Source organism: Schistocerca piceifrons, chromosome 1, assembly GCF_021461385.2.
Source record: "Schistocerca piceifrons isolate TAMUIC-IGC-003096 chromosome 1, iqSchPice1.1, whole genome shotgun sequence".
NCBI classification, from domain to species: domain Eukaryota; kingdom Metazoa; phylum Arthropoda; class Insecta; order Orthoptera; family Acrididae; genus Schistocerca; species Schistocerca piceifrons.
Window position 1 is genome coordinate 999996232 of NC_060138.1, and position 14012 is coordinate 1000010243.

Consider the following 14012-nt stretch of genomic DNA (forward strand, 5'->3'; position numbering starts at 1 on the left):
AAAGTGGAATGGGTAGAGAATGTTTGGCACCCGTACTCAAAGCTCCTTAATTCAAAAATGAAATGTGTTAGGAAAATGATATGGAAGAGCTAGAATGGCTACAGAGATAGCATTGAGTAGAAGCCACTTGAAAGCACCAATATAAACAGTAATGTTGTTGTTGTTGTTGTGGTCTTCAGTCCTGAGACTGGTTTGATGCAGCTCTCCATGCTACTCTATCCTGTGCAAGCTTCTTCATCTCCCAGTAACTACTGCAACCTACATCCTTCTGAATCTGCTTAGTGTATTCATCTCTTGGTCTCCCTCTGCGATTTTTACCCTCCACGCTGCCCTCCAATGCTAAATTTGTGATCCCTTGATGCCTCAAAACATGTCCTACCAACCGATCCCTTCTTCTAGTCAAGTTGTGCCACAAACTTCTCTTCTCCCCAATTCTATTCAATACCTCCTCATTAGTTATGTGATCTACCCACCTTGTCTTCAGCATTCTTCTGTAGCACCACATTTCGAAAGCTTCTATTCTCTTCTTGTCCAAACTAGTTATTGTCCATGTTTCACTTCCATACATGGCTACACTCCATACAAATACTTTCAGAAACGACTTCCTGACACTTAAATCTATACTCGACGTTAACAAATTTCTCTTCTTCAGAAACGATTTCCTTGCTATTGCCAGTCTACATTTTATATCCTCTCTACTTCGACCATCATCAGTTATTTTACTCCCCAAATAGCAAAACTCCTTTACTACTTTAAGTGTCTCATTTCCTAATTTAATTCCCTCAGCATCACCCAATTTAATTTGACTACATTCCATTATCCTCGTTTTGCTTTTGTTGATGTTCATCTTATATCCTCCTTTCAAGACACTGTCCATTCCGTTCAACTGCTCTTCCAAGTCCTTTGCTGTCTCTGACAGAATTACAATGTCATCGGTGAACCTCAAAGTTTTATCTTCTTCTCCATGAATTTTAATACCTACTCCAAATTTTTCTTTTGTTTCTTTTACTGCTTGCTCAATATACAGATTGAATAACATCGGGGAGAGGCTACAACCCTGTCTCACTCCTTTCCCAACCACTGCTTCCCTTTCATGCCCCTCGACTCTTATAACTGCCACCTGGTTTCTGTACAAATTGTAAATAGCCTTTCGCTCCCTGTATTTTAACCCTGCCACCCTCAGAATTTGAAAGAGAGTATTCCAGTTAACATTGTCAAAAGCTTTCTCTAAGTCTACAAATGCTAGAAACGTAGGTTTGCCTTTTCTTAATCTTTCTTCTAAGATAAGTCGTAAGGTTAGTATCGCCTCACGTGTTCCAACATTTCTATGGAATCCAAACTGATCTTCCCCAAGGTCCACTTCTACCAGTTTTTCCATTCGTCTGTAAAGAATTCGTGTTAGTATTTTGCAACCATGACTTATTAAACTGATAGTTCGGTAATTTTCACATCTGTCAACACCTGCTTTCTTTGGGATTGGAATTATTGTATTCTTCTTGAAGTCTGAGGGTATTTCACCTGTCTCATACATCTTGCTCACCAGATGGTAGAGTTTTGTCGAGACTGGCTCTCCCAAGGCCATCAGTAGTTCTAATGGAATGTTGTCTACTCCCGGGGCCTTGTTTTGACTCAGGTCTTTCAGTGCTCTGTCAAACTCTTCATGCAGTATCTTATCTCCCATTTCGTCTTCATCTACATCCTCTTCCATTTCCATAATATTGTCCTCAAGTACATCGCCCTTGTATAAACCCTCTATATACTCCTTCCACCTTTCTGCCTTCCCTTCTTTGCTTAGAACTGGGTTGCCATCTGAGTTCTTGATATTCATACAAGTGTTTCTCTTCTCTCCAAAGGTCTCTTTAATTTTCCTGTAGGCGGTATCTATCTTACCCCTAGTGAGACAAGCCTCTACATCCTTACATTTGTCCTCTAGCCATCCCTGCTTAGCCATTTTGCACTTCCTGTCAATCTCATTTTTGAGACGTTTGTATTCCTTTTTGCCTGCTTCATTTACTGCATTTTTATATTTTCTCCTTTCATCAATTAAATTCAATATTTCTTCTGTTACCCAAGGATTTCTATTAGCCCTTGTCTTTTTACCTACTTGATCGTCTGCTGCCTTCACTACTTCATCCCTCAGAGCTACCCATTCTTCTTCTACTGTATTTCTTTCCCCCATTCCTGTCAATTCTTCCCTTATGCTCTCCCTGAAACTCTCTGCAACCTCTGGTTCTTTCAGTTTATCCAGGTCCCACCTCCTTAAATTCCCACCTTTTTGCAGTTTCTTCAGTTTCAATCTGCAATTCATAACCAGTAGATTGTGGTCAGTAATGTATGACTTCTTAAAGCATGGAACACAAGTAATTAAACTCAAAAACAAATCTTACACTTTTGTCATGTTAAATATGTGTTAAATGGTAAGAGGTGATTAGCTAGTTATACAAATTATTATCTGTCTGCTACTAGAGAAAACTCCCTTTCTGCCTCTACATAATTTTTCATTTTTTCTCGTCTTCCTTTCACTCTCTCCTTTTATAGCATTTGTAATTCACTGATACTTTTTAATAAGTTTCAGCATAATAGAGAACTCACAGTTTTATTGAATAATCTTGTGAAACAATAAATGACTTCAAATTATTTGAATGCAATAATAAAAATTTTATAAATATGTGCAGCAATGTTTATTTTTTTTATATATATACACAAAACAAATTATTTTATATACACTTCTGTTACTTTGTACTATGAAGATATGCCTGAATAGAACTACACTGAAGATTCAGGCATGAAAATTAAATTATTTACATTCTAACAGAAGTTAGTACATTTTTGCTGTTAAAGGTATTGTCACATGAGATCAAAAGCAAACTTTCATGACAGGATTACATGGAAGTACATCCACATTATGTGACTACCTTTACACAGTGCAATCATAATAATTACAAGCAAAAATGCTGACTCAAAAACAGTCTTGTATAATAGAGTGAGAAAAGCTATCAGCTGCTTGACAGAAAGTCAACCTGAATGTCGACACGATTCCCTGAAGCAATATCTGTTGCACTAGTGGTTACTTCAGTTCCTCCAAACACCATGCAAATCTGAATTTCTCTTGCAGGTCTCTCGGTGTGTGAAAGATCAAGTTTCAGTGTTCCACATCGTCTCACACCTGGCTCTGTCACATACTGGGGGGGAAAAAAAAAAATTACAATACACTGCAAATGCTTGCATTACAATAAAATTGGCTGAGAAACAATCTACATATATGCTTTTTTCTGCTTAAGGCAGCACCTCTCATAATGAAAATGATCCACATATAAGTTATTGTAGCAATAAACCGTAGAAGCACTGGTGTTTTGATTACACTCATCAAAGTAATCCACTCTGTAACACTGTGTCAACAGAAATAACATGTATTTTGGAACACCAGCTACAAAAATCAGAGGAATCCCCCCCTCCCCCCCTTGCCTCCAAAAACAGGGGAACATAATTACCTTTTTGGGAAGGAGGGACGGGCACAGAGGTCATTGGTCTGGTTTGATGTCGCCTGGCAAGAATTCCCCTCTTGTGCCAACCTCTTCATTTAACAGTAGAAATAACACACAATGACTTCAATTATTCACTTGGTGTATTCCAATCTCTATCTTTACCTACAGGTTTTGCTCTCTGTTGCTCCCCGTTGTAACATGAAAATTATTTTCTGGTGCCTTAACACACATCCTATCTCCCTGTCCCTTCTTTCATACGCTGATTAAAATTACTTTGTGACAGACAGATTGCAGTAGCAGGGGGCAGTGTTGCCATTGTGTAGCCAGCCACACTCTACAAGGCACTGCTCATACCTACAAAACAGGCAATACAACAAACATGTATGACTCAGGAAAGGCAGGTGGCCAGTACCACTTGACTCACTGAAACTTCAAAACAAAGTAATTTTAATCAGAGTACAGTCAGTGTTTTGCACATATTCCTTTCTTGTCAATTTTGTGGAGTATCTTCTCATTTCATGTCTTCTAATTCAACTTAATTTTCAGTATTGTTCTGCAACACTGCAAACACTTTGATTATCTTCTTCTGATTTTTCCACAGCCCATGATTCATTTCTATATAATGTTGTGCTCCAGATGTACTTCCTCAGAAGAGTATTTCTCAAATTGAGGCCTATGTTTGATACAAGTAGACTTCTTTTAGTTCCTGTGCTAGCCTACTTCGTATCTCTAGTTATGCATTATTTTGCTTCCAAGATAGCACAACTGCTCCACTTCATCAACCACTTTCCCCTCAAGTTTTATGTTACCTTTATGGTTACTGCAATTTCTGCAACTCCACATTCTATCTTCAGTTTACTTAGTCCATATCCTGTGCTCATTGGACTCTCCATTACATTTAACGTGTCAGTACCAAATCTTATCATCAATACGATGGATGGGGAGGCATTGGAGAGAATTAGTCAGAGATGGTACATGGGTAAGCATTACACCTGCTTCAGATCCAGAGATAAAGATAGTAGTTTTTCTCTCTTAGTGAATAAGCTTTTTCAGAAAAGTACAGTTTTTAATCACACCTAACATAGAGAGGGATGTTAAATATGTATACAAATGAACACATAGTACAGTTGATTATACAGGGAGCTCTAAAATTGCCCTTACAAACTTCTACAACTTGTGGTGGGGACTGTGCAGAGAATATTCTGAATTGGAATTCATGTCCAGAAATGTATCATTTCTGTGCAGCAGCCATTTGAAAACATGTTTGCTAGATAGGCATGCAGCAGGGTAGTCATGGTGGGTGGCTGCTTATGCCAGATCACCTAATGCCATCTGACATCTATCCAATTTCTCTGACCTGGTTTGAGCCTCATTCACATGTATTTAGATGTCTGTGAGCTTAGAGTAATATGGTTGAATATATGTTTTCAGAATAAACCAACATGACCTTTCTGCATGGCAAAGCTCACACTAATGGAAAAACAGCTCGTCGTCGTAATCAAGATCATTACAGACAATATCCAGCTCCATCACATACCCTTTTCACCACAATTACACAGATGTTTTAATGTATTAAACAATAGACACTCTAGGTAGGAATATCATCAATGTACGAAAATACAGATTGCTACATTCCATAAAGAAGACACGTTAAGTTGCGGACAGGAACAATTAAATGACACTTACATAAAGCTTTTAACCAAAGCCTTCATCAGTAAAAGAGAGACACACGCCATCCATGTACATAAGCAAACACACCTCAGGCACACACGACTGCCAACTCCAGCATCTTGGGCCAGAGGGGGTGGGGAAGGGGAAGAAATAGTAGTGTACAGCTTTGGAGAGAGATGAACACTGTCTGGTGGTGTGTGCAGGGACTAGAATCCCAATAGGTGCAGCATTGTCAAGAGGTTGTGGGGCAGGGAGTGGAGGAAACAAGGAGCAAAAGAGGATAGGAGCAGGGAAAGATGAGCAGATGCATTGGCAGAGAGTGCCAAATAAACAGGCTGAGAGATGACAATGGAGAGGAGATGAGAGAACAGTGGGGGTGAAAACTGTTAGATGGAGGATGTGGGGACAGTATGTCACTGTATGTTGTGGCCAGGATAATTATGGGAGAGGAGAAGGTGCTATAAGGATGGCTCACATATGCACAGTTCAGAGAAGCTGGTGGTTGAGGGAAGGATCCAGATGGCTTGGATAGTAAAGCAGCCATTGAAATCAAATGTGTTATGTTCAGCTGCATGTTGTACCACAGCGTTGTCTACTTTGTTCTTGGCCACAGTTTGGTGGTGGCCATTCATCCTGGTGGACAGCTGTTTGGTAGACATACCAATATGAAAACTGTGCAATGATTGCAGCAGAGCCAGTAAATGACATGGCTGCTTTGACAGTTGGCCCAGCCCCTGATGGGGGTAGGATAAACCTGTGACAGTACAGGAAGTCCTGGGTGGGTGGATTGGGCTGGTTTTGCACTTGTGTCTTCCTCAGAGGTATGATCCTTGTGGTTAGAGTTTGGGATTGGGAATGACGGAGGGGTGGACTAGGATGTTGTGGAGGTTGGGTGGGTAACAGAGCACTGTTTTAGGAGGGGTGGGAAATATATTGGGTAGGATGTCCCTCATTTCAGGTCACGATGACTGGTAATCAAAGCCCTAGCAAAGGATTGGTTCAATTGTTCCAGTCCAGGGTGGTACTGGGTAATGAAGGAGACACTCTCTGGTGTCTGAGTCCAACAATCTGGACAGCTCGCCACAAGTCATGAACGAAGATGACAGCCACTAGGTGAACCCCCTATAATCTGCGAGTGCTGCTGTCACCACCACAGTGCAGTGTGCGGGCCACGCCTGCCATTCCAGCGTATTGGCACTCAAGGGGGCTCCATAAAGCCGCCAGTGCATGGGCTCCAAGTCAGTCATGTTCTGACTGTGCTCTTATCCTCTATACCATATGCATTGTTGTTGATTCTTGAATCTTGATATGTCTCAGCCCTCAATCTGGTTTACTCTATGGACTTGTCTACTGCCACATCTGTTCATGGTTGTTGTTGTTTTCATCATTTGCCATATCCATTTATGCTTGTTATTGTCATCCTTCACTGTCTTTCTGTGGGTTTGGGCAGCTCACCGTCAATGCCCTAAGCTGGTCGGCCTGTAGCTCCCGATCTGATTACAGTTACTAGAATTGGTGATGAGGTAACAGGTTAATAGTGCATTATAGATGCGGAACTTGTACAGCTCATGGAACAGCAACAGCCACTCCTGGAGCAACAATTGCAACAGCAATTCCATCAGAAGTTCCAGCAGCAAACGGACCTTTTGTGTCAGGAAATTTAGCTACTATCTGACCGATTGCAGGTACAAAGTTCACAACACGCATTTGCAGCGGCTGTAACAGCACTTTTGCCACTTTTTGGATTTCAGATGACTCTCCAATGGTCAATCTTCCTCTCATGGGCTTCCCCAGAGATGGTTGGCTCCCCTTTCAAACCTGGTTGCCCTCACTTTTGAGGAATGTGTCTATTGCTGTTGACCTATAATTCACAATGGTTCCATGTGGTTGCATCATGCCTTGAGTTCCACCAGTAACACAAGCAACCTGGCCAGTCTTATCAATTGTGGGTGATGGATTTGCAAGGTCTGAGCCGTTGTTGCAATGTCGTGGTCCAATTGCCTCCTGATCCAGATGTTCCTCTGCAGCCCTCAAGCTCAATAACCCCCCCCCCCCCCAGGATGACATACTGAAAATCGTGCACTCTTTCGAGATTGCACAGGCAGAAAATGACCTCTGAGCAGCTAGCCTAGCCACGTCGGCACAACCAGTGGTATCTGCCTTCTTGTCCTGACTGCTTTGTGAGGCAACAATGGGCAGACTGCCCTGATCAAGGGCACACTGCACCCGTTGCGGCAAGGATGAACATCTCCGAACTGTCTACCGTCAGCTGTAAGGTCAGAGTAACCCTACTCCTAACTTGTGTCATGGGACAGTGAATGAGCTTCAGGCCATAGTTCCCCAGGGCAATCTTTGTTCCCCCAAGTTATTTATTCATCTCATGATTTTTTGTCAGGGCGTTCGTTTTCAAGTCGACATTTTTGGCCTGGATGCTTTCTCGCAGTTTGGGTTCTCCATCATGGACAAAGTTCAGGTCTTCTCTGACAGGGTTCCCTTCCAGGAAATTGGTGACCTTTGTGCCTCTTTCACATATTTTTGAGCCAGGCTTGGGCTGTGTCATTGATTTTGAGGCACATATTTCCGTATGTCCACATAAATTTTCTCAGCATGTTATAGTCTTAGGTGGAGATTTCAATTTACCAGATATAGACTGGGACACTCAGATGTTCAGGACGGGTGGTAGAGACAGAGCATCGAGTGACATTATACTAAATGCACTATCCAAGAATTACCTTGAGCAATTTAACAGAGAACCGACTCGTGGAGATAACATCTTGGAAATACTGATAACAAACAGACCCGAACTTTTCGACTCTGTAAGTGCAGAGCAGGGAATCAGTGATCATAAGGCCATTGCAGCATCCCTGAATATGGAAGTTAATAGGAATATAAAAAAAGGGAGGAAGGTTTATCTGTTTAGCAAGAGTAATAGAAGGCAGATTTCAGACTACCTAACAGATCAAAACGAAAATTTCTGTTCCGACACTGACAATGTTTAGTGTTTATGGAGAAAGTTCAAGGCAATCGTAAAATGCGTTTTAGACAGGTACGTGCCGAGTAAAACTGTGAGGGATGGGAAAAACCCACCGTGGTACAACAACAAAGTTAGGAAACTACTGCGAAAGCAAAGAGAGCTTCACTCCAAGTGTAAATGCAGCCAAAACCTCTCAGACAAACAGAAGCTAAACGATGTCAAAGCTAGTGTAAGGAGGGCTATGTGTGAAGCATTCAGTGAATTCGTAAGTAAAATTCTATGTACCAACTTGACAGAAAATCCTAGGAAGTTCTGGTCTTACGTTAAATCAGTAAGTGGCTCGAAACAGCATATCCAGACACTCTGGGATGATGATGGCATTGAAACAGAGGATGACACGCATAAAGCTGAAATACTAAACACCTTTTTCCAAATCTGTTTCACAGAAGAATACCGCACTGCAGTTCCTTCTCTAAATCCTCGCACAAATGAAAAAATGGCTGACATCGAAATAAGTGTCCAAGGAATAGAAAAGCAACTGGAATCACTCAACAGAGGAAAATCCATTGGACCTGACGGGATACCAATTCAATTCCACACAGAGTACGCGAAAGAACTTGCCCCCTTCTAATAGCTGTGTACCGCAAGTCTCTAGAGGAAAGGAGGGTTCCAAGTGATTGGAAAAGAGCACAGGTAGTCCCAGTCTTCAAGAAGGGTCGTCGAGCAGATGCGCAAAACTATAGACCTATATCTCTGACGTCGATCTGTTGTAGAATTTTAGAACATGTTTTTTGCTCATGTATCATGTTGTTTTTGGAAACCCAGAATCTACTCTGTAGGAATCAACATGGATTCCGAAAACAGCGATCATGTGAGGCCCAACTCGCTTTATTTGTTCATGAGACCCAGAAAATATTAGATACAGGCTCCCAGGTAGATGCTATTTTCCTTGACTTCCGGAAGGCATTCGATACAGTTCCACACTGTCGCCTGATAAACAAAGTAAGAGCCTATAGAATATCAGACCAGCTGTGTGGCTGGATTGAAGAGTTTTTAGCAAACAGAACACAGCATGTTGTTCTCAATGGAGAGACGTCTACAGACGTTAAAGTAACCTCTGGCGTGCCACAGGGGAGTGTTATGGGACCATTTCTTTTCACAATATTTATAAATGACCTAGTAGGTAGTGTCAGAAGATCCATGCACCTTTTCGCGGATGATGCTGTAGTATACAGAGAAGTTGCAGCATTAGAAAATTGTAGCGAAATGCAGGAAGATCTGCAGCAGATAGGCACTTGGTGCAGGGAGTGGCAACTGACCCTTAACATAGACAAATGTAATGTATTGCGAATACATAGAAAGAAGGATCCTTTATTGTATGATTATATGATAGTGGAACAAACACTGGTAGCAGTTACTTCTGTAAATTATCTGGGAGTATGCGTGCGGAATGATTTGAAGTGGAATGATCATATAAAATTAATTGTTGGTAAGGTGGGTACCAGGTTGAGATTCATTGGGAGAGTCCTTAGAAAATGTAGTCCATCAACAAAGGAGGTGGCTTACAAAACACTCGTTCGACCTATACTTGAGTATTGCTCATCAGTGTGGGATCCCTAACAGATCGGGTTGACGGAGAAGATAGAGAAGATCCAAAGAAGAGCGGCACGTTTTGTCACAGGGTTATTTGGTAACTGTGATAGCGTTATGGAGATGTTTAGCAAACTCAAGTGGCAGACTCTGCAAGAGAGGCGCTCTGCATCGCCGTGTAGCCTGCTCACCAGGTTTCGAGAGGGTGCGTTTCTGGATGAGGTATCGAATATATTGCTGCCCCCTACTTATACTTCCTGAGGAGGTCACGAATGTAAAATTGGAGAGATTCGAGGGCACACAGAGGTTTTCAGACAGTCGTTCTTCCCACGGACCGTACGCGACTGGAACAGAAACGGGAGGTAATGACAGTGGCATGTAAAGTGCCCTCCACCACACACCGTTGGGTGGCTTTCAGAGTATAAATGTAGAATGTAGATGTAGATGTATATGCAGTGTGCCTGTTCTGTCATGCACATCCTTTTCTAGTCTCCTTATGGGCGGCCATCAAGCTCGAACCTGATCGCCTGCAGATGCTGGGGTCATATTACCAGTCAAAACTAGTGCTTGGGCCATGCCTCTGGTCACAGTCTAGAAGCCTAATATTCCCTCCTGCTTTGTGGAGATTTTAAGTTGATGATCGATGCCCAATCTCTGATGGAACCTATCCCCTACCACGTCAAGACCTCATCTCAAAACCTGTTGAAGGTGAATGTTTTTCTACAATAGAACTTGCTGGTGCTTACTTATAGATTCCACTTGATGAGGAATCGCAATGCATTGTTGTCATTAATATGCCTTTTGGCTTATACAAATACAAGCGTTTGTCATTTGGGACCTGCTCCAGCAATCTTCCATAGATACCTGGAACAGTTAACAATGTCCATCCCAGCTTATACCAATTACCTGGATGACTTAATTGCTACTGGTGCTATGCGCAAAGACCACCTGCGTAACCTCTGTACCCTATTTACTAAGTTGCGTGATGCAGAGCTCAAGTGCCACTTGCACAAATGCCAGTTTTTCCAGGAACAAGTGCTCTACCTGGGCCACTTGCTCATCAAAGACGGGATTTAGCCCACTCACCATAATATTTCTGCTACTGACTCTCTCCCACATCCCCATAACCTCTAGGACTTTGCAGGACTTTTTTTGGGTGGAAAGTGAATTATGATTCTAAGATTCTTCTGTAAGCACCACACATTTTGCATTCTCTCAACCAATTGCAGAAGAAAGCGTGTTCCGTTTCAGTGGTCGGAGGCCTGTGAGCAGGTGTTCACACAGCTGAAATGCACATTATGTTCTGCACCTTGCCTTTCCCCCTTATCCCCATCATGCCCCCTTGCTTTGGTTGTGGACACTTCTCTCTATGCCATGGCTGCAGTGTTGGCACACCATTGTGATTATGGTATGGAGCAACCCATCAGCTATGTATCCAAAACAATGACACCTGCCCAGTGCAATTACTCCCAGATCAAGAAAGAAGCATTGGTGATCATCTTTGCTGTGAATAAATACGATGTGTACCTATTTTGGTCTTAGTTTGCACTCATTACAGACCATAAACCACTCGTAGTACTCTTTGGGCCACTCTCTTGGCTTCCCGAGTGGATGGCTTAGAGGATCCAGCATGGGGCTCTTTTCCTTAGCTCCTACAACTACAGCATCAAGTACAAGCCTACTGCACAACACGCAAATGTCGATGCCCTCTCCTGTTTTCCCTCAGGGCCAGAGCCAGTGTTTGACCTTCTAGAGCTCTCCCGTTTTCACATCGACATGAAACGACAGCACACCTTGGATGGGTTTCCCATTACTGCTACTCACCTGGTGACAGACATGTGCCACTAATGTATCATTGGCCATTGCACACTATATCCTCCAAGGGTGGCCAGCTTATATTTCCAAGTTCGCTGCTCCCGAGCTCTGGGCCTGGGCTCGCCTCTCTCATTATGTGTCCGTCATCTCCAATGTGCTTCTGCTGGATGCGGGGACAGGTACCCACCGTGTTGTCATCTCAACTACCTTATGCACTCACATCTTGGAACCACTCCAGCGTGGGTACTGGGGTACATCTCAGGTGAAAGCCCTTGCCTGGCAACATGTCTACTGGCCAGGACTGAACAAGGATGTGGAGGCTCAGTGCACCGCTGTTCTGCCTGTACTCAACATCAGGCTGTTCCACCCCAGTCTTTTCCCTCCTGGCCTACTCCCCATCCTCCTTGGGATTGCATCCATCTAGATTTTGCTGTCCGTTTCCTCAGCTCAATGTGGCTTATTGTTGTGGACACTTATTCAAACTATCTCTCCGTGGCCAGCATGGCGTCCCCCACCACTGCATTCACGCTCAATGCACTTTTACAGATTCTCACCATTGAAGGGCTCCTCCTCTCCATCGTCACTGATAATGCACCCCAATTCACTTCTACAGCCTCATACCCTTCTCCATCTCCTGGCACCCCAACCCAAGGAACCCCAGACCCAACACATTGGACGATACCCTCCTGGTTCACTCATTTGGGCATGTTCCTATGGGGTAAAACCCTCATTGATGCCAGTTATGGTGGTGGCCAATCATGGGCGGCACCTTATGATGGTTGATACCCCAAGAGGTTTGGAGTGTTGGAACATGAACCAACTCCGTCCCCGCCTCCAGCCTATTCCTCCAGCAGAGGATTACTCTCAGTTTCTCAGTTGGCGACCATGTCCTCACTCATCCCTCCTCCTCGAGAGTACTATTTGTGCTCTAGCACACTGTCGGCAGCTCCTATAGGTGATAGGTGCATGTATGTAGTTTGAAACATCACCACTACCTCCATCTGCTCCATGGTCATCCACCATACTGCGGTTCCCCAGTGCAGTGCCTGATGTCCCATGTTTCTTCTCCCAGCTGGCGGCTTCCATTGGTGGGACACCACATGTTCACCTCCCAATGCATTGACCCAAGCATTTCATGCCCTATGCACCTATTTCAGGGGGGAGGAAGGGATATGCTGTCTTGGTCCAATAATTTGGACAGCCCACCAGAAGGTGTGGATACAAACAACAGCTGCTAGGCGGTGCCCATATAACCTGTGAGCACTGCTGTCACCACCACAGCACTGTGCATGGGCCACACCTGCCACATCAACCTAACAGCACTCTTAGGGGCCCTATAAACCTGGCAGTGCAGGGGCTCCATGTCAGTCATGTTCCAATCTGACTGTGCTCTTGTGTTCTATACTATACGCATTATTGTTGGTTCTTGAATCTCGCTACGTCTTGGCCCATAACCCAGTTTATTCCGTGGACTTGTCTACTGCCATATCCATTCATGGTTGTTGTTGTTGTCATCATTTGCCATATCCGTTTGTGGTTGTTGTTGTCATTCATAGCTGTTTATGTGTTGGTTTTGGCGACTCACCATTGATGCCCTTGGCATCGTGGGTGTGTAGGGTATCACAGGGATGAGGAGGGAGATGGATTAAGGGAGATGTTCTGAGAAGAGCCTAAGGCTTTAAGCAGGGATTGGAGATTGTGTTGGACTTCTGGGTTGGGATCAATCTGGCAGAATTTTTATGTAGAGGACGCAGATTATTAGTGGAGGATATCTGCCAGGTAGTCACTGTGATTCATAACAACAATGGTGGAACCTTTGTCTACAGGTATGGTGATTAAGGTAGGATTTTTACCTTTTTGGTAAAAAGAAATGAACAGATAACTTTGTGTGTTCTTCAAAAAATTTGTAATTACAGTTTCATAAACTAATATTTACATATGCACAAACAGTAAAGAACATTCTTTATGTTTAACAGCCACAAAATAAAAGCCCATTGACGATGCTCAGGCTGCAGTGAAACATGTTTGGGATAGAAAACAAAATGTGTTTTGCTAAAGGCAGACCCCAAACAAAAACATATGTAGGGTAGTTCTGGCAGATAGATTGGCGGCAAAGAAATGCTTCCATTGCAGGGACTGGGAGAAGGAGAATAGGTCTTTGACAAATCCAGCAAGGTTAAATTTGGGTGTGGGGCTGAAGGTGAGGCTATTGGATGGGACTGGCACTTCTGTGGAGCTGAGGGGTTTGGTGGGAAGATTAACAACATAGGGTTGTGGTGGAAAGGTTAACACCAGTGTTATGGGAATATTTTGGCTCTGGATTTGGTGGAGAGTAGGTAGGGATTTTTTGGGGATATGGGCAAGCTGAAAAGGTCAACCATGCATGGTTTACCTGCTGGGAGGGGTGGATGAGGAGGAACACTGTGGGTATGATAGCGATTAGATAGCGGTGGCCTGAGGCGGCAATAGGATGTCAG

The 14012-nt window shown here is 43.3% G+C and overlaps 1 protein-coding gene across 1 annotated transcript in view; it reads right to left on the minus strand.

The window, feature by feature from the left end:
* Window positions 1–2843: 2843 nt before the first annotated feature.
* LOC124777106 (heat shock 70 kDa protein 12A-like) overlaps window positions 2844–14012 on the minus strand; it is a 210236-nt gene continuing 199067 nt past the window's right edge. The window contains exon 13 of the mRNA XM_047252393.1: window positions 2844–3182. Within this exon, the coding sequence (XP_047108349.1) occupies window positions 2997–3182 (186 nt within the window). The 3' untranslated portion in view covers window positions 2844–2996. The remainder of the gene's footprint in view (window positions 3183–14012) is intronic.